The 18,521-nt window shown below is 42.6% G+C and overlaps 1 protein-coding gene across 1 annotated transcript in view; it reads left to right on the top strand.

Annotated features, from left to right (window-relative positions):
* mtus2b (microtubule associated tumor suppressor candidate 2b) overlaps positions 1 to 15,168 on the top strand; it is a gene marked incomplete at both ends in the record, with an annotated part of 36,234 nt that extends 21,066 nt beyond the window's left edge. The window contains 9 exons of the mRNA XM_080844947.1: positions 2,448 to 2,701; positions 8,290 to 8,356; positions 8,839 to 9,053; positions 10,473 to 10,578; positions 10,915 to 10,988; positions 12,753 to 12,851; positions 14,012 to 14,131; positions 14,424 to 14,524; positions 14,970 to 15,168. Coding sequence (XP_080701073.1) covers positions 2,448 to 2,701; positions 8,290 to 8,356; positions 8,839 to 9,053; positions 10,473 to 10,578; positions 10,915 to 10,988; positions 12,753 to 12,851; positions 14,012 to 14,131; positions 14,424 to 14,524; positions 14,970 to 15,168 — 1,235 coding nt within the window. The remainder of the gene's footprint in view (positions 1 to 2,447; positions 2,702 to 8,289; positions 8,357 to 8,838; positions 9,054 to 10,472; positions 10,579 to 10,914; positions 10,989 to 12,752; positions 12,852 to 14,011; positions 14,132 to 14,423; positions 14,525 to 14,969) is intronic.
* Positions 15,169 to 18,521: the final 3,353 nt, after the last annotated feature.

The raw sequence follows: 18,521 nt of genomic DNA, 5'->3' as shown, positions 1-18,521 counted from the left end.
GGCAACATCACTATCAACAGAGTTTTTCATACAGTTAACGTGCGGAAAGGCATTATACGGCTGTTTTTATTTTTTTGACGCGGAATCACGGAATTACCAAAAACGTGACACGGAATTTGCTTTTTTTTGACGCGGAAAACTATTGGCCCTATCTATCTATCTATCTATCTATCTATCTATCTATCTATCTATCTATCTATGTATCTATCTGTCTATCTATGTATCTATCTGTGTATCTATCTTTTCATCACTCAAAAGAAATATATGACTAGTGGTGGCACATGTTGTTAGCCTTTGGTGCTTATTTAATATGGCTATTAGCAGCATCACTATACAAGGAATGTTGTTGAGTGAGTAGGATAGAGTTGATCAGCTCATAAAGAGAAGCACGCACTTCAACACTGCCAGGAATGTCACACACACACACACACACACACACACACACACACACACACAACACACACACACACACACACACACACACACACACACACACACACACACACACACACACACACACATACACACACTTGGTGTCTAAGAGAACATAGCATTCTGCTGTACGGCTACCCAGGGACTAATTGAGTCTAATAGATGGGAGAGGGATTTAGATAGGTGTAGTTGGTAGTGATGAGCCCCATTACTTTTTTAATGATCATGCTGAGACACAGAAATAAGTGCTTTTCAATATCATAAATGGTTTAGCTTAGTCGATATACTCAAATTATTAAGCTATTAATTTCAGCAGTTGCATGGATGCACTGTAGATTGCCTTCATGTAATGAGATGCTCATTTGTGCAGTAAGCAGCATTTTTGGGCTAGTTGTACATGCTGAGTACACAACCAGCAGTTCTGCATTTGAGATGATGAATCACATTGCAGATATAGTTTCATAGTGGGTCGATGCAGGTGTGTTCACTGCAAGCTGCTAATAGGAATAAGTGATTGAAGAATTTCAAAGTCGCATTTGGCCTCTGTCATCAATTGAACGTGATGCAAGCAGATGTAATGTCACGACAACACGCCGCTGGTTGATGAATTCTGTATGATGTGTGTTACACGTAATGGCTCATTCTGGTTTAAGCGTTGTATTGCTGGGCCCTCTGCTGGCTGTGGTGGTACTGCGTGTTGTGTAAATCGAGAGGGTCTGCCCCTGCAGTAGTGCAGTTTCGCAACTGGGACAATGGCTCCACCCAGTGGACATTCAGTACTATAACATAACAGATGCCACTTAAGATGATGTTGCATAATTAATTGATAGTTAATTAATAGTACATGAATAAATGAGTATGAATACTACATGAATATTCACAGATTTAAACATATTTCATGGTCAAGAAGAACCGAGACAAATCATTGGGATGATGAAAAGTATGATTTTTTTTGTTGCAGCCACTCGTAAAGAATTTCAGAAAAATTCTGAGAGCACCAAGCCTATACTGTCCTCCCCGAAACGTTTTGCCGTTGTGTCACCTAAGCCACAGTCCCCTGGTAAGTACTATGTCCTTCTCTGTCTCTGCCTCGCTTATGTGTGTGTGTGTGTGTGTGTGTGTGTGTATGTCTGTGTTTGTAAGTCGAAGCACACTGCCTGGCCAGGCACTTTTATAATGGCTGAGCATACAACCATGTGTATGTGTGTGTGTCCAATCACATGGTAAGCATGCACACACGTGTGTGTGTGTGTGTGTGTGTGTGTGTGTGTGTGTGTGTGTGTGTGTGTGTGTGTGTGTGTGTGTGTTTTTGTGTGTGTAAATAATCTGACTAGGCAGAGGTCTTAATTTCCTGTAGGCAGGCAAGAGAGCACAGCCCCCTCACCCACCCACTCTTCTCACTGCGCCCCATTACCTGGGCCATGGCTGCCTGCCGTTGTCATGGCGACGGGGATGAGGGCAGCAGCCAGAGCCTGGTGGCTGCTAATTCACTTTAGCCCGTTAGATGCACGTGACTGAGCTGTCTACGCCTGCTCAAGATTATCCGGGGTGTTAGTGTGTTCTGACTGAATTCATTTGATTTTACTTTTCACTGGATTTGTCCTGGGTTCACATCGTGATTAGCTAATGACAGCCACCTCACATGTGTATGTGCTTGGGTGTGTGTTTGTATGTGTGCGTGTGCGCGTGCATGTGTGTGTGGCCATGTGTGTGTGTGTGTGTCCCCCACCCCGCACACACATACAACACATAACAATATTAAACGTATACATTAACAATATCATTGACAATCAGTTGACAAATGGTGTCACAGAAATGTGTGTGTGTGTGTGTGTGTGTGTGTGTGTGTGTGTGTGTGTGTGTGTGTGTGTGTGTGTGTGTGTGTGTGTGTGTGTGTGTGTGTGGACAGTCCATGTTTATATGCGAACTGCCTGATCATAGCCATGGCAGAGTTCAGCAGTGCACACACCTCACATCTGCATCTTAACACCATGACCTCCGCTTCTCCTCCTCAGTGCGTCAGAGGTCGTCCCTGGGCCGGACAAGCGTGCAGGAGGCGGAGCGGGAGAAGGAGCGGGAGAAGGAACGGGAGAAGGAACGGGAGAAGGAACGGGAGAGGGAGCGAGAGCGTGAGCGCGCCCTGGTGGAGAAGCTGAAGCAGCGCTGTGAGGAGCAGGCCAGGCAGCTCCACAGCCTGCAGGTAGAGCTGAGCAGGGCCAGCCGTGGCCTGGAGGTGTTCGCCATCACCACCCAGCACTTCTGCCAGAAGGTAGGCCACAGCTACTGCGCCAATACATGCACCATGACTAGCATTAAAACTAGCCTATAGGTCACTGCTATACAGGCACTGTAAGGAAGAACTGAGGGTAAGTGCCAATATCGTTTCACTAGAGGGCATAGGCTGTTTATTGTTGCCTTCGATGAAGAAAGAGACTTTCTTTGATGAAGAAGAGGTTCAGAGACTTTAAAGCAGCATTATTGAGTTTTCTTCTAAAACTAGCTTACTAGATTGAAAGCATCAAGAACCTTGAAAAAAAAAACAGCCAACCTTGCACTGATAACAGCTTGCTAAGTTGCTAACCGACATCTTTTAGTGATATTGTTGCCGATTTTTGTGCTGAAAAAACTTTTCTTACACTTTTCCTGGGTGTCCGACCCAGCCGCAGAACTACATAGGCTGGATGGTTTGTGAGAACAACAGGTGTTTTTATTTATTTGAAGATGATACCAACGCTAGTTACCTAGAAAAACATATCTGAATTGTTGAATAGTGTTGCTTTAAATATCTTCATACGAGTTGTCTATGTAGGTAGGTCTGACAGGCCATTTCAATTGGCATAAATCCCCTTGACCAGCCTTCCTCCTGCCATTATCCTTGAGAGCCACTTACACAGAGAATGTGCTGCTGTCTTTGAGAGGGATGTGCTTCAGTGTTGGTGAGGATGGCAGTTGAATGCCCACTGCACCTGACAATAAGAGCCTTAGCATGGTGCAGAGAGGTTGAACAACACGTAGGAAGGCAAAAAGACCAAAGACCTAAGAAAGAATACACTCACTGGCTATACACCAAAAAGGAAAGGAGTGCAACAGATTCTGCTTTATAGTTCCTCTCACCGAAGACATTTTGTACTGAAGCTTCAAAATACTTAATGCTTCAAAATGTTTCCTGTAGCCTGTAGGTCACCCATTACTGTTCACAAGTGTCACTATCAATAAGAACAATGACAAAACAAAATGAGTTTCCAATTTCATCTTTAACATCTAAACATGATTATTATTCTCTCATGTTAGTTCATTCACATTGACATAATATTGCATTTGCTCAGTACTAAGTCCACTTACAAGATGATACACAACTGATGTGAATTTAATTTCAGTCACTCATCAACGTCAGAGATGGCATGATTGTCTCATGGTATCATCAGCAGATGGGAGCGTGGTTCATTTGATTAGGCCACCTGTCACAGCTGGATCTGCCAACTGTCAACTCACATCTGCAGAGTCTTCAGTTTTGCAACATGCCAATCTCTGTCTCTACAGAAAAACTGACCACCTACTGTATCTTCTAATCAGCCACCGTTATTTATGAAAATCAGGTGCATCTCCCATTAGTCTATTAACTTTACTTATTCCAAAGCAAGTTAAGCAGGGGTGCAGGCTCTATGGAATTGGGATTCTAATAATCTATCATCCATTAGCACATTTTATTATTATTATTATTATTATTAACATTATTATGTATTTATGGGGACTAAAAGAAAGCTGTGATTAAAAGCATGGCTAGCATGTGTGTATGCATTACTCACAGGCCTCTGTGTCCACCGGCATACTGTAACCGCACAAAGGTTAGACTACAGTCAGCACTTCAGGTTCATGACCCTGTTGGCACGGAGATGTCGGCAAGGTTTAGCTGCAGCTGCATTGATGTAGGCTTCCTGTAGGAGTCCTCCTGGAATGAATGTTTGATCACGAATGCATTCAGTTCCCTGCCTTTATGGCCTTAACTAACGAACCTATTAGATGTTGGTTTCAGAGGGATATGTGTATATGAGTTTCATATTTTAGAGGGAGTAAATCCTAGTGGGCAGAGGCTCCTATGGGCCTCTGTGGCTCTCATTATACATGTATATTACTAAACCTGCTAACTTAGCAAAACAGGACTACATTAAGACCAGATCACTGATTATATTGAGGGCTAGTCGCCTGTAGCATCCATTAGCCTTAGGCTTGATTGCATTGACCAGGCAGGAATTGAAAAATCAATACATTTTATTATTGCATTAGAAATTTTATTTGGCATCCAGATGTTTGGGAAATACACATTAGTTCTGTCAGTAAACAATATTTTCTATGTTTATAATTCCGACCAAAACCTCAATCTATTCTAAATTGTTATGTGCAAATATGTGTAAACAGGAAACCAGCAGAGTTTGAGTCATCCTCCGGATGCCATTTCCCTCCAGTCAGCTGTTAGAGCTAAGCTCCCGGCAGTCTCCGGGCAAAATGTCCTGAACGTAACCCCACCAGGAGAGCTCTCTGATGGGCATAGCTAATTTGATTAGCCTCCCCCCAGGCTCGGGAGGCTTTTGCTGTGATTGATCAGCCGTCTCTGAGCCCCTGAGCCACACCCAGAGTCCGTGCCCTTCGCTGAGTGGTGGGGGGGGGACACAGAAGTGAGCGTGATGTCGGTTGGGTGGTGGTCATCATCGATGTTACGGAAAGAAATGGAAGACTGTGGCACTTGTTGGTTTGGTCATGGTAGCTGTCATCCCCAAGTAGTGTGGGGACAGTGACATTTCTGTGTCACTTGCTGTCCAAATCTGAAAATGAAACCTGAATATAGTACTGATATGTTACTAAATGAAACATTCCTTATGCACCTTTAGCATTTTTGTTTGGTAGAGGTCTCTTTTTGATTTGTGATTACGTTTTAGGGTATACGTTTGTGATGACAGCTTATTAAAGAAGTATAGAAATATTCTATTGTTTTAATGTCCTAGTAAAAGTAACTAAGTGCTCAAATACACTGTGGACTCGTGAACCTAATTAGTTGAAATCATCATTTAAGCATGGCTGCCTTTATGTGTGGTTATGTATGTTTGTATGTTTGCATGTGTGCAGGTATGTAAATGGGTGCAAACATATTCCCTATGGACAGAGAGAGAGAGAGAGATAGAGAGAGATTGGGATAGATACAGAGAGAGAGAGAGAGAGAGAGAGAGAGAGAGAGAACATGCTAGTAATTCAATCCCATATTGATCTGATCCCTCCCCCCAGTCTTCTTTCTTCTGTTCCCTCGTTGACAGATGAGCCTAAATATGTGTGTGTGGGTGGGGGGGTGTGGGTGTGTATCTAAGTTTGAGATCAAGGGATATCAAGGGAGATGTGCATGTGTGCGCATGTGTGTCTGTGATGAAGATGTGTGTATGTGTGTGTGTGTGTGCGAGGGAGGGAGAGAGGAGGGAGGAACAGAGGGGGTGGCTCCAGGAGAGAAAGCAGACCCGGCGTTAGTCATTGTTCCAGGAAGGTACCATATAGGACACACACGCACACACACGGAGACACAGAGGTGAGGCTATTTAAACCAAAGCATCCTCTAGCTGGCTATCACTCTCCCTCTCTTACCCCCCTCTCTGTTTCTCTCTCCGCTTCCTTGTTCTGCCTCGTCCTATTCTGTGCTGTCAGTGGCTCTCTCCTCCATCCCCTCTCCCTCCCTTCTGCTCTCGCTGTGTGAGTCTCTCTGTCAGCATTGTGTGTGGGCACAGCCCTCCCCTGTGCTCTAGTGGTGGAGGAAGCCGTCTGCTGGCCTAGCATGGGTCAGACATGCTGTAGCCAGAGACTCCACCCTCCCTGCTGTCTGGATGCCACGGTAACGGCAGCATCAGCACCAGTAGCAGTAGAATCTTAGCCGCCGCAGGAGAGGATTTCCCTTTTGGTTGTGTGGCTGGTCTGTGCGTGAGTGTCAGTTTCAGCTCTGTGTGTGTGTTTGTGTATATGTGTGTGTGTGTGTGTGTGTGTGTGTGTGTGTGTGTGTGTGTGTGTGTGTGTGTGTGTGTGTGTGTGTGTGTGTGTGTTTGTGTGTGAGAGAGAGAGTTTGTTTGTGAGTGGTAGAAGTGTATTATGTCAGCTTGTCTTTGTTAGCTGTTAGCTGTGAATGCAGTTATGTTGAGTCAGTAATCTTTGCACTCAGTGGGTAGGCTTTGTGTCTATCTAGCAAAATAGACTGCAGTGTCCTTACATAATATAGCCTGAACCCTCATGGGTATTTGTGTATGGATTTGTATGTGTACCTGACAACATGTGGTTGTGAGACTAAAGCCTGGGCAATGTTGTGAAAGCACAGATCTGGTTCTTTTGATATCTTCAGGAAGGGGTGAGCACTGGCTGTTTCATGCTGCTCTCGCAGTCAAGTGTTACAGTTGTAATTTTCCATAGTGCTTCCGCAGAGGCTCCCTAATAGTTCCCTCCGCAATAAAACCTCTAATTGATGCTGTAAATCTTTCAGCTTCGCGCAGCTGTAGCCTCGTATATGTAGAGAAGTGTTTGGATTGTCCTTGAGAAGGTGTGTGTGTGTGTGTGTGTGTGTGTGTGTGTGTGTGTGTGTGTGTGTGTGTGTGTGTGTGTGTGTGTGTGTGTGTGTGTGTGTGTGTGTGTGTGTGTGTGTGTGCGTGCGTGCGTGCGTGTGTGTGTGCGTGTGTTAGTGTGTGTGAGGTCTGGTGGGGACAGGACAGGTGGAGGAAGAGATGGGGAATAGTATCCAACATGGCTGATTTGGGTGGTACAGACTTGAACACACTATTCACACAAACAAACTCTCTCTCTCACACAGACTTGAGGCTTCTCTGGAGGTGAAAGGTCACTAGTGTCTGCAGGGATTATGGGATTGTGACCTGAATGTGTAGTGAGAATGAGAACGTCAGTCTGGTTGTCATGGAGCTGACACTCACTATAAATTGCTGGTTTGTTTACCATCAGGCTAGCCTTGGATTAGTCAGCCAGTTAGCAATCCACTGGCAAAGTTGATCATGATATCTGTGTTTACGTCAGGAAGAATGCTTACGTTTACGTTGAATCCCAACTGATGTAGGAATACTATACCGATTGGTGTTTTGATTGAGGGATCCATTTATTATTTTAGGAATCTTAATCATTTGTTTCTGTTTTTAAGGTGCAGTATGTATGATACAACTTGGTATCCATTTAAATTAGTGCATCAAGAAAGTACAAAATATAAAAAAGTCAGTGATTAGTTCAGTCTTAGAATATTGTGTTACTCACGTGGTTTATGGGAAATCACGGCCTGGTGTGGCGGGAGCCCTGTAAATGTACTAAAAATCAATAGTCATAGATCATGTAGTAGAATGGGCTGCTGTAAGGATCACTTCTCTGAACTGTGAGCTAAGACGTCCATTGTGAGGGAATTACATCATAAGATTGATGCACAATGTTCCCACTGTTAAAGATGGTGTAGAATACAGTCAAGCCTACAAGTTTTTATGTTTCACTTTGTTGAATGTCTGTTACTGTAATCTTGCATATGTGGCTCTTTCTCCTACAAGAAAACCAATATTGGAACTCAAATAATTATCCAAACATAAAACAGTAGATACCCAATGTTAACCCAAACATTAATATCTGAATATTAAGAACCCAAACATTAATATCTGTATCTATGTGTATATAAACAAACATATAATAAGTATTATAATATTATAAGTCCTTAGATTAGTGATGTGACTAACTTGAGATGAGTATATGATAGTTCATATGTAAAGTTAAATCTACTGTACATGTGCTGTGTTTCCAAACATCCCATATGAGATGGCTCTAACCCTTGCATTGTCTGGTGCGTTGCAGAATGAGAGAGCCAGCGTGAAGGAGAGGGAACTGTCTCAGGAACTGGGTCGGATCAGGGATGAAGTGGGTAAGTGTGTGTGGTGGGTGTGGTGTGTGTATGTGTGAGTGAGTGTGTGTGTGTGTGTGTGTGTGTGTGTGTGTGTGTGTGTGTGTGTGTGTGTGCGTGGTGGGTGTGGTGTGTGTGTGTGTGTGTATGTGTGTGTGAAATGAGTCATGCTCTAGGTGCTCTGAGACAGAGGGACATGTATTATACATAGAGGTTGGTTAGATATGGCGGTTCCCCAGAGAACTCTGAACTCATCATAGAAGCTTCCAGAATGCACACGTCATGGCCCATCTCTCAGATTTCTCTTTCACTGTCCACTCTTCCACTTTTCCACACTCTTTCCCTCCCTACCTTTTGCCCACATTTAACCCCTCTTTCTCACTTTCCCTCCACTTCTTTTGACCCCACGTCCCTCCCCTCCTCATCCCCCCTTCTCTCTCTCTCTTTCTCTCTGTGCCCCTTTCATCCCTCTGTCTCCCTACTCCCTCTCTCCCCTGCTGTAGCCTGCAGCGTTGCTGGCTGGGAGCGCCTGCGAGGGGAGAAGCGGCAGCAGGAGGAGCGCTTTGAGCAGGAGCTGCGGGGCCTGCGGCAGCGGCAGAAGCTGGAGCTGGGGGCCCTGGAGGAGCGGCTGAGCTGCCAGCACCGCGCCCACACCCAACACCTCCACCAGGAGCACCGGGAGCAGCTGGACGAGCTGCGTGGCCAGCACCAGGAGCAGGTGAGGACAGACACTACACACACACACACACACAAGCACACACACTCGTACACACACATTCTCTCTCTCGCTCCCTCTCTCTCTCACTCTCAGTCTCTCTCTCTCTCTCTCTCTCTCTCTCTCTGTCTCTCTCTCACACACAAATTTTCTCTCTCTCTCTCTCTGTCTCTCTCTCTCTCACACACACACACACACACACACACACACACACACATTCTCTCTCTCTCTCTCTCTCTCTCTCTCTCTCTCTCTCTCTCTGTCTTTCTCTCTCGCACACACACACACACTCACTAACTCACATGAATACACACCAGGACCAGTGGAAAAAGGCACTATAAGAGGTACTGCAATGAATTTCAGCAGCTATTAGAAATAAGATGAATACTAATAATGCAGTGGAAAATAATCTACAATAGAATGCCCAAAACAACAATAGTAATCATCATCATTGCCATCCAAGTTACTTAAAGCAGCAATACGGAGTTCTGTTCCAAAACTAGTAAGCTTGCTACCTAAAAGGCATGCAAAAACCTTGCAAACTCCACCAACAGCCCAGCTGACTAATTAGTGTATTTTGGCAGTTTAGCTGGCAATGTCATGCGTGTGAAAGCTTTTCTTCCATTACTGCAGTGGGTACCAGCCCTTTACACAGAACTAAATAGGTATCCTGGAAGGCTATTGGGGAAGATACAGGTGTTTATCGGTCCTTCACATGACCATATGATATCAAAATGAATTTGATGATGGTACCTAAACTAGTTGCCTAGTTCTCTAGTTCTCGTGTTCTCGATTCTGATTCTGATAGTATAAACAATTCATATTAATTTTCTTTTGATGACATTCTAAGCACTTTGATGACAATAGGAATAAAACAAATGCAACAGAATGCAACTGTGGTAACTGTGGAGACTATAGCTAACTATAGAATTCTAATTCTATGATGCCAGCCATTCAACATTTAAAAATCTAAGTTCTAAATTGTATTGCATTAGCCTGGGCTCCTATTTGCCATCATGTAGCCTTCCATATGCTCTGGATGTGTATATTATTTGCTGTATCACCAAAAATATGAAACATAGTGGAATATCAACTTCATAATCAGCAAGGACCCAAGCTAAGTACAAATTAGTTTCCACATAGGTCAGCCACACTAATTGGTTTACAGAACGAACATATCATACGTCACATCACATATGTCGCATTACAACATCACATATGCATACATACAGCAATGGAGAAACTCATTCATAACATGTATGATGCCTCCACCACTACCCACTCCACGCTGCCAATTCTTCCATGCACCCATATCATTTAGAAGACAGTGATAAGAATCGTGAGTAACTTAGTGATCTCGAGACAGTTGATAACTATTGGAAATGATGTTTTTCCGTGGCTGACCATGTCTCTCTCTGTTAGATGGAGGAGATGAGTGAGAACCATGAGGAGGCGCTCCAGGAGATGGAGGACACCCACAGCGCCACCGTGGCCACCCTGCAGGAGGAGCACGCCAGGACCATCCGCAGTGAGTCAACGCTCCCTGGGCCAGAGGCAAAGCCTGAGGAGAACAAAAAAAAATACTTCAGATATTCAGTCTGTGTATGGCAGTCTGCCACGGAGGCTGTTGATCCTATTGGGGAAAGTGTATAGTTGATAACAAAAATGCAGCAAAAAAACTGAAATTTTCTTTTGCTCATGTGTAAAATGTATTCGGTATAATGACACATTACTTAGTTTATTTCATAAGATTAATTCAAAAGTTCACCACTATAAGAGTTTGATACTAAATATGGTCATAAATGCAAAGAGATGTCAAGATATATTTTACTTCTTGCTGATGTCACTGTCCTCATCTCCGCAGATCTGAAAATGGCTCACGAACAGCAGAGGAAATCTTTAGAAGAGGAATTTGAGAAGCTTAGACTGTCCCTACAGGTAAAAGTCCACCGTTCAACTATACAAGTCATAGTCCGACTATTAATGGTTCTTTGAGGTACATATTCATTCGAAGGAAGAAGGAAGGAAGTTCCCTCAGGCAACTTAAAGATTTATTACCAGTTCAATTTTAACAAGCCAGTTGTCCGCAACTGACCTCTTTGTGTTAAATTGAAATCAAACGGCCTACGTTGCCAATTATGTAGATCATTTACAATAACCTTAATATACACAAAACTCCTAAATGCCTGGACAGTTTATCACATTCTGCAATCAATGTTACAGTCTAATATCACTTGACCATTGGCATCAATCAAAAGCATTGTTAGGCATTATACTCTGATATTTGCACCTCTAATTTGTGCAAAAGTGACTTATTTAGACTTTATTGATTTTATTGATTTGTTTGTTCACATTTTTAGCACCGTAAAGTTTTATTAGTGATGAAATGCTTGTCCCTTTCTCTATCACCAATTTCTTTCCACTGTCACACTTTTGACTTGTTTACTCAGTGTACTGAGAACCACCTTACCCATTCTTAAGTACATAACGTGCAGTGCAGTTAGAGTGACGAAGGAAGGTGTTTGACGTTGGGGGAGACAAACCCAACCCCGGGGTGGGGGGTTATTGATGAGATGATATGACGTCCAAAACCTACTCTTCTCATATATTGTAGGGGACAACTGCAACTTTGAAACACGATCGCACTTGAAACAAAATGGTTCTAATTTTGATGCAGTCAAAAGCTGTCAAACTCCGGAACCATGGAGGTGAAAAGAAACTACAGTTTAGCCAAAGCAGCGAAAGCTTAGGGGTTTTACAGATGAGCCTAAAATGACAATTTATTTTTGTAGCAGGAACAAAATAAATGGAGGCTCTGGGGGTGTCAACACCAACTAAACTTGGTTTGGGCAAACAGAACAGACACAGCCAAGTGAACTTACCCAACTTAGGGTTGCTAGCATTTACTGTCATGCTAAAACTGGCCACTGATGTTCCTGAGAGGTAGAGCTGTGGTTCGGGGAAGATCTGACAGGAGGACAGCTCTTCATCCTCCTGTGATGGAATGCTCACAGTCAGTCTCTGCTCCGAGGTCAGACTCTCCAGCTTCCGTGAAGCGAGTGCCTGCTTGCAATGTGGATCAGTCACTGTGGACTGTGCAGTTTAATGAGGCATTCTGTGGACATGAGATAGCAAAGGTTATTTATAAATAACAATGCTGTAGGGGAACATCTATTCATTCTGTGGGTGTGTAGTTTATTAACACATAGTTGACTGTTTTACTCAACATTCCCTTCTGGTTTGTTGTTGCTTCTGTAAAAGACTTACATGGGACAAATACAGGTCATTATGGCCTTTCTTAGATAGTAGTATACTGTACAATGGATAAGCCCATATACGACTCAAGTAATCATTACAGTGACCCACTAACATAAGAGCAACTTTTTGTAGCTATTATAACAACATTGTACAATGTTATTGCAATTTGAAATGGAGTTTTGGCCCCATTTCGCCCTGTGAGTGTGTGTGTGTGTGTGTGTGTGTGTGTGTGTGTGTGTGTGTGTGTGTGTGTGTGTGTGTGTCTGTGTGTGTCTGTGTGTGTCTGTGTGTGTCTGTGTGTGTCTGTGTGTGTATGCTCTGGGAAAAGTAGGTAAAATTGTCCAACATTTATTGTCCAACATGTCTTGAATTTCTGTGATTTCTCAAACATAAATGTACTGTGCAACATGTATGTGTGTTCATGTGGATTTTTTCGTTGGGCAGGACCAGGTGGACACGCTCACGTTTCAGAACCGCAGCCTGAAAGACCGAGCCAAGCGTTTTGAGGAGGCACTTAGGAGGAGCACGGATGAACAGATAGTGGTAATGTGTTCTTATTCTAAGCGTGTGTGTGTGTGTGTGTGTGTGTGTGTGTGTGTGTGTGTGTGTGTGTGTGTGTGTGTGTGTGTTTTGTCTGTGACAATTACGAGCACCCGTCAGCAACAGTGCTCACGTGGATTAGCTGAAGTCCCTAACCTGAATTTATGTAATAAACATACTGTATTAGTCAGTATGTGAGAATGGATGAGTGCAACCATTGTTGAGAGGGATACCAGCCTGCTTCTAAGGGCCTTGGCCAACACTCACACTAGGCGTCTTTTGACTGCTGAAACTAGCAGGCCATTTACGGCGTTTTTCAACAGCGGAAACCACCCCGATAGGACCTCTTTCAGGGCCGATTTCAAGGTAGAAAACTCCAGGTACTTCTGTACTACCCCACTGTTGGGTGGGTTTTAAAGTGCTGGTCGATGCGTTTAAGTTAAACACAGTTCTGAAGTTTATTTAGTTATTATGAGTCAGAATTTAGATTTTATTTTTCTTGTCCAGATAGGCTAGTGTCGCCCTTTAACTCTGCTGCTGAGAAGCCTCTCACTGCAACTACTTGCTGTTGCTGAGCTACAAATCAAAACAGTACATTGTTTTATGCTGCCTCTGTGCTACATGTGTGCCCTACCCTTTCTGACGAAAATTTGAAGGGTTTATTAATATGAGTCTGTTATCAGACTGACCGGAGAGGTCTATGTATATTCATCAAATAGGCTACAAGTCTGCCTACTAGTTAACTGCCTACTAGTTAACTCAAATGGTTAATGTTTCGTTATATTCGTGATATTAGTTATATAAAATAACTAAGATTAATGTGATATCTCACTGAGGGCTCCAAAAATTGTCAGGCCCGGCTCTGTTGTTGCTGCGGCTGGAGAAATATATTGTTATTTTGTTGTGGAACTGACGTTGTGATCAAACGGAAAAATTATTAGGCTACAACGAGTTTTAGGTCAGGTGAACTGATTCATCAAAGGGGGGGAAACAGAAGCCAAACTCAGCTAGTGTGTGGATGTTTATAAAAAACGTTTGCATATTTCTTGCATATTTAACACTACCATATTGTGTCAATCTGGATTCTTTGGCAACAGCCTTTTATAATGACAAACACACACACACACACAGTGCAGTTTGAAATTGAAACTCTGTATAAATAGGATGCTTTGGCACCGTACCAGCACATTGAGGAGGATCTGAAGAGTCTGAAGGATGTTCTGGAGATGAAGAATCAGCAGATCCACGAACAGGAGCTGAAGATCGTAGAGCTGGAGAAAATGGTACCCTTTAAAAGGAGATTGTTAATCATTGTTTAGCCATGACTGTCTAACGTCAATCTGCAAGTGAGCGCATATTGTGGCAATATATTGCACCCCTTCATGTTTTTTGCCTTTGTTCAGTGATTACATAGATCATTAGCTAACAAGATACAATACATAACACACTAGTGGCCCTAAACTGTTTGCCTATAATAACCATGTTCCCATGATTAACTAAATAACATAATATGTCCTCTGAGTACGTAGTACAAAGAATTTAATGTTGCACTCTGTGTGCCCTTGTTTTTTTGAGCAGGCTCAAAAGAACGTGTTCCTGGAGGAACGTGTGCAGGTCTTACAGCAGCAGAATGAGGACCTGAAAGCCAGGATCGATAACAACGTTGCCATGTCCAGGTGTGTGTCAAACATCAGTGATCTCAGCTTATCTTCATTATTCTCTGAAGAACCAAAACGGTAAACCACAATCAGTAGATCATAGACAGCTCTTTCAATTGAAGGGTCACCCATACATGTACTGGAGTATATTGTCAAAACGTAAATGCCATGCACTCTTTTACAATGTCAAAGGGAATTCACTTTAGTTTCTCTTGTAAATTCTCAGAAAAGGCTAAAAAATGTGCTAACTTTTTATTCCTGTTATGTTATCACTTCAATAGCAATTTAAAGATAACAATTTTGACCCTGTTTCTTCACCCTTAAACCAGCAAATGTAATGAGGAGAAACCTTACCAGATCTTTCCTAGAACTGATTTTGGACTGTGTTAGAGGTCTGCTGGAGCCTTTGTATTACTGTGCTGTCATCTGAAAGGCCTGACCCAGCATTATTTGCTCCCACCAGGCAACTGTCTGAGGAGAACGCCAACCTGCAGAAGTACGTGGAGAAGGAGTCCAATGAGAAGAAGCGTCTCAGCTGCAACAACGAGGAGCTGCTCTGGCGCCTTCAGACGGGTGACCTCAGCCCCCGCATGTCCCCCTCTGGCTCCCCCCTCCACAGATCCGCTTCCGGCTCTAACTCGCCCTCTCACTTCCCCAGATGAACCAACTAAATTCAAATCCATACACTGGATACCTCGTTTGACCCCATCCATTCTTATCTCATTCGTGCCTAAAGGCCTCCACTAGATGAAAGGATGGGCGACTATTCCTCTTCACCTCCTTTTCGCTCACCTTCTTCTCTCTGTTTTTGACACATGCCAGGGACCCATTTTCCAGATAAATGAATGACATGGAACAACTCAAGCTCTATCTCTCTATATTGCTCTTTCCTTATCCATCTATCTTTCTCATCCATCTACAGTACACTATCCTATAGATTCAAACTTGGAGCAATCTGGCTGGCGTAAATGTGTGCACAGAAACGAGCCCCTTTCTTTGTGTATATTCGGCTACTCTCACTTAGAAGGTAGAATTGTGTCTCCTGAAAAAAAACTTGCCCTATTCCCTACCCAGCTCTGTCCAATGTTTTTGTTTTCTAAATATGTGTAGTTTGGTTGGTCAACTACACTAAATATGTGTAGTTTGGTTGGTTTGGAAAAGGTCCTTCGTCATGCTAGCTTTGGTCTGGTTTTCAACAGTCCCTCAGCAGTTCTGGTGAACTAGGTTCAAACATCATTGTGCCTGTCCCCAATCTGCATTTGTGCTTTGGAACAGCATCGCCAGCTATTCATTGTGGCCTCCAGTTTATGGATGTAAGCAAACCAGAAATGGAACCATTTCTTTTTTGTTCTTCATAAAGCGCCTTCTTCTGCCATTCGCCTTCCCCACAGGCAAACCGCTCACCAGCAATAAAGATACCAGACCAAGCAGAGTTGCATACACAGAAGACAGAGTATTACAATGCCATATTGACATCTTGAGCTAGACAGGATTACATATTATAAACCAATGCTACTCAACACCTTTTTTTAAAGGCCAGGATGTAGTAGATCATAATAGTAGACCAGTTGACATCAGTATGTGTGTGACCTTTTACCATCCACATCTAAAGTACTAGATGAGTATTTCACCTCTTCTATGTCAGATGTGTATGTCTTAGGTTGCTTTGCTAAAGGGTACGTTTACATTTCGCATGACTCTGTCTATCATTATCATCCATCAATTGAATGCTTCAGGAACAGTGCTTAACAGAGTGTCATGTAACTTATTCCATAGATTGAACAATGAGAGTTCATCCATTGTGATGGTCGAGGTCAGTGTGTTTCCTCCAAATCTGTGTGTGCCTGTAAGTGACCTCAGTGTCATACTGTACTTTCACAGGGACCATTGTACAAACCATGTGTCCTCTTTTCCTCTTTAACCGTAAAAACAGGAATACTACTTATGCTTTTACCCTATATGGCCGCAAGCGTTTACAAAACTCTCTCCCATTTTGCAACACATTAATCGGTCAGGACTGCCCAGTGAGTGCTGAACCACTGACTTACGACATTACAACTTTTCCACCAAGAATAGTGACTTTTTTAGTTTTTTTTTTGCTATGGACAGCATGCACTGTAAAGTCTTCCAGTTGTAACAGACAGGTGGTAGCTCCAAGGACGTAGTTGGATGACCTCATCTGCAGACAGGACATGATGTGGTTGAGAGGGCTCAGCTGAGAAAAAGCATCCAGGCCCAGCACCCTGGTACTGCAGGGGTAGGATCTGTTTACCTCCAGGTTCAAAGGAACATTCTATGGAACAAAGAACTGCTCATTCTGAGGCATTGCTGTACTGTGTACGTTCAGGATCTGTAACCTCAAAGCCATTAAGAGTTTACCCAAACATTGTTTCATGCATATGTGCAGTTGTAAGTCCCGAATAAGGGGTACAGTGTGGCTTTGTACTTGTATATATTCACTCAATCGATTTTCAAATAACGGTATTTATGCGGACCTAAAATACAATTTTAAGGAATTTAGACTTCTGATAACAAAAAAACATAAAACAATATTCCTTCATGAATGTTTCATTTTGACAATATTATGATGTAATATTTTTAATTTTATGACTGCATATTTTGACCAAGTGTACTTACCATTTCAGTTTCTGTTTTGGGAATATCAGATGCTTTCTTTTGGCATACATTTTAATTCCTAAGTTTTTAGGTGAGTCTACAGTCTGCATTTCCACTGTGGAAATGAAGGATGATAGGTAGTACTTATCACTCTCTCAACCTGCGTGATAGGAGAATGAGGGACGACTGCTTTTTAAGTGGAGTGGTCATAGGGTAGTCAAAGGACTCCCATTTAAGGCCTGCCTCCTTTGGGCTATGTGTCAGCATCACATTGAGAATGATACAAAACAAACACATGTATACACATCAACAAGGCTCCCAGCAGGTAGGGGTTTGCAGGCTGTGAGAAAGCCTCTACAGTTGGTAGCTAAATGTCAGTATTAGGCGCTGAGCTCTCTCATATATGGTGTCCAGTTTCTCACACTGCATAATCAGTGTATGGCTGACAATGTATATGGACCCATATCACTTACCTTCTGTCTCTGTCAGAGACCAAACTCAGGTTTAGAAAGAGGTAGAACAGAGACTCATCGAAAAACAAGGGCCAGCTTCAGCAGACTGAGATCAACCATGTTAAATATTTATTTATTGATCTTATTTTATTTCACATTGTTTAAAATGGATTACATCTACTTTTTACATTCATGATATGAGAAATCCTGTTTATGTTACAGGTGAAGGTAGAAAGCCTACCATTTTAAACAGCGAAAAAAGAACAGCATTTTAAAGTGGTGCAATTGCCACCATGAATGTTTAAAATTCAACTGACCCATTTGTAAGAGTGTAGATTGGATCAACCACAGCCACTTTTGCTGACGTTAATTGTTTGTTGGGAAATGGAGTGTGTATAAAGACCCTAAGAGAATGCTAATGCTAACTCAGTTATTCAGTGAGAAACCCTACATGTGTTTGAATATAAACTCCTGATCAGGTACTGAAACTGCACTGATAGCTTCCGTGTCCCATGGATACAACTATGTAATCAACTTCTGAATGTCTGTTTCACCTTAACAAAAATAACTGAGTTGCTAGATCTCTTAAGAAAAAGCAAAGCAGATTGTATAATTTAATGTTTTAGAATTCCTTTCCTGTTGTTTGTTGTTGCGGTTGTTGTTGTTGTTGTTTTTGATAGTCAATATTGTACAGATTGTATCCAATTTATGTCAGCCTTGATTAAGCATTATGTTCAAATGAAGTGCATGTCTATTTAATGCTGTATTTGCATTCTTTTAAAACATAATCTTCTGAACCACTAGCTTAGAAGGTTAGATTTTGGCCTTTGTGATAAAATGATTAAGGGCACCATTGTCTGTCCATGTTGCACTGTTGCGTTTGCGTATTAAAATGTAATGGACAAGTGACCTGCATTTCAGCTGTTTATTTATGCATCTTCATCCCA

The sequence above is a fragment of the Sprattus sprattus genome, assembly GCF_963457725.1.
Source record: "Sprattus sprattus genome assembly, chromosome: 9".
NCBI classification, from domain to species: Eukaryota; Metazoa; Chordata; class Actinopteri; order Clupeiformes; family Clupeidae; genus Sprattus; species Sprattus sprattus.
Note: the sequence above shows the minus strand (reverse complement) of the source record. Positions and strands in the feature narration are given on the sequence as shown.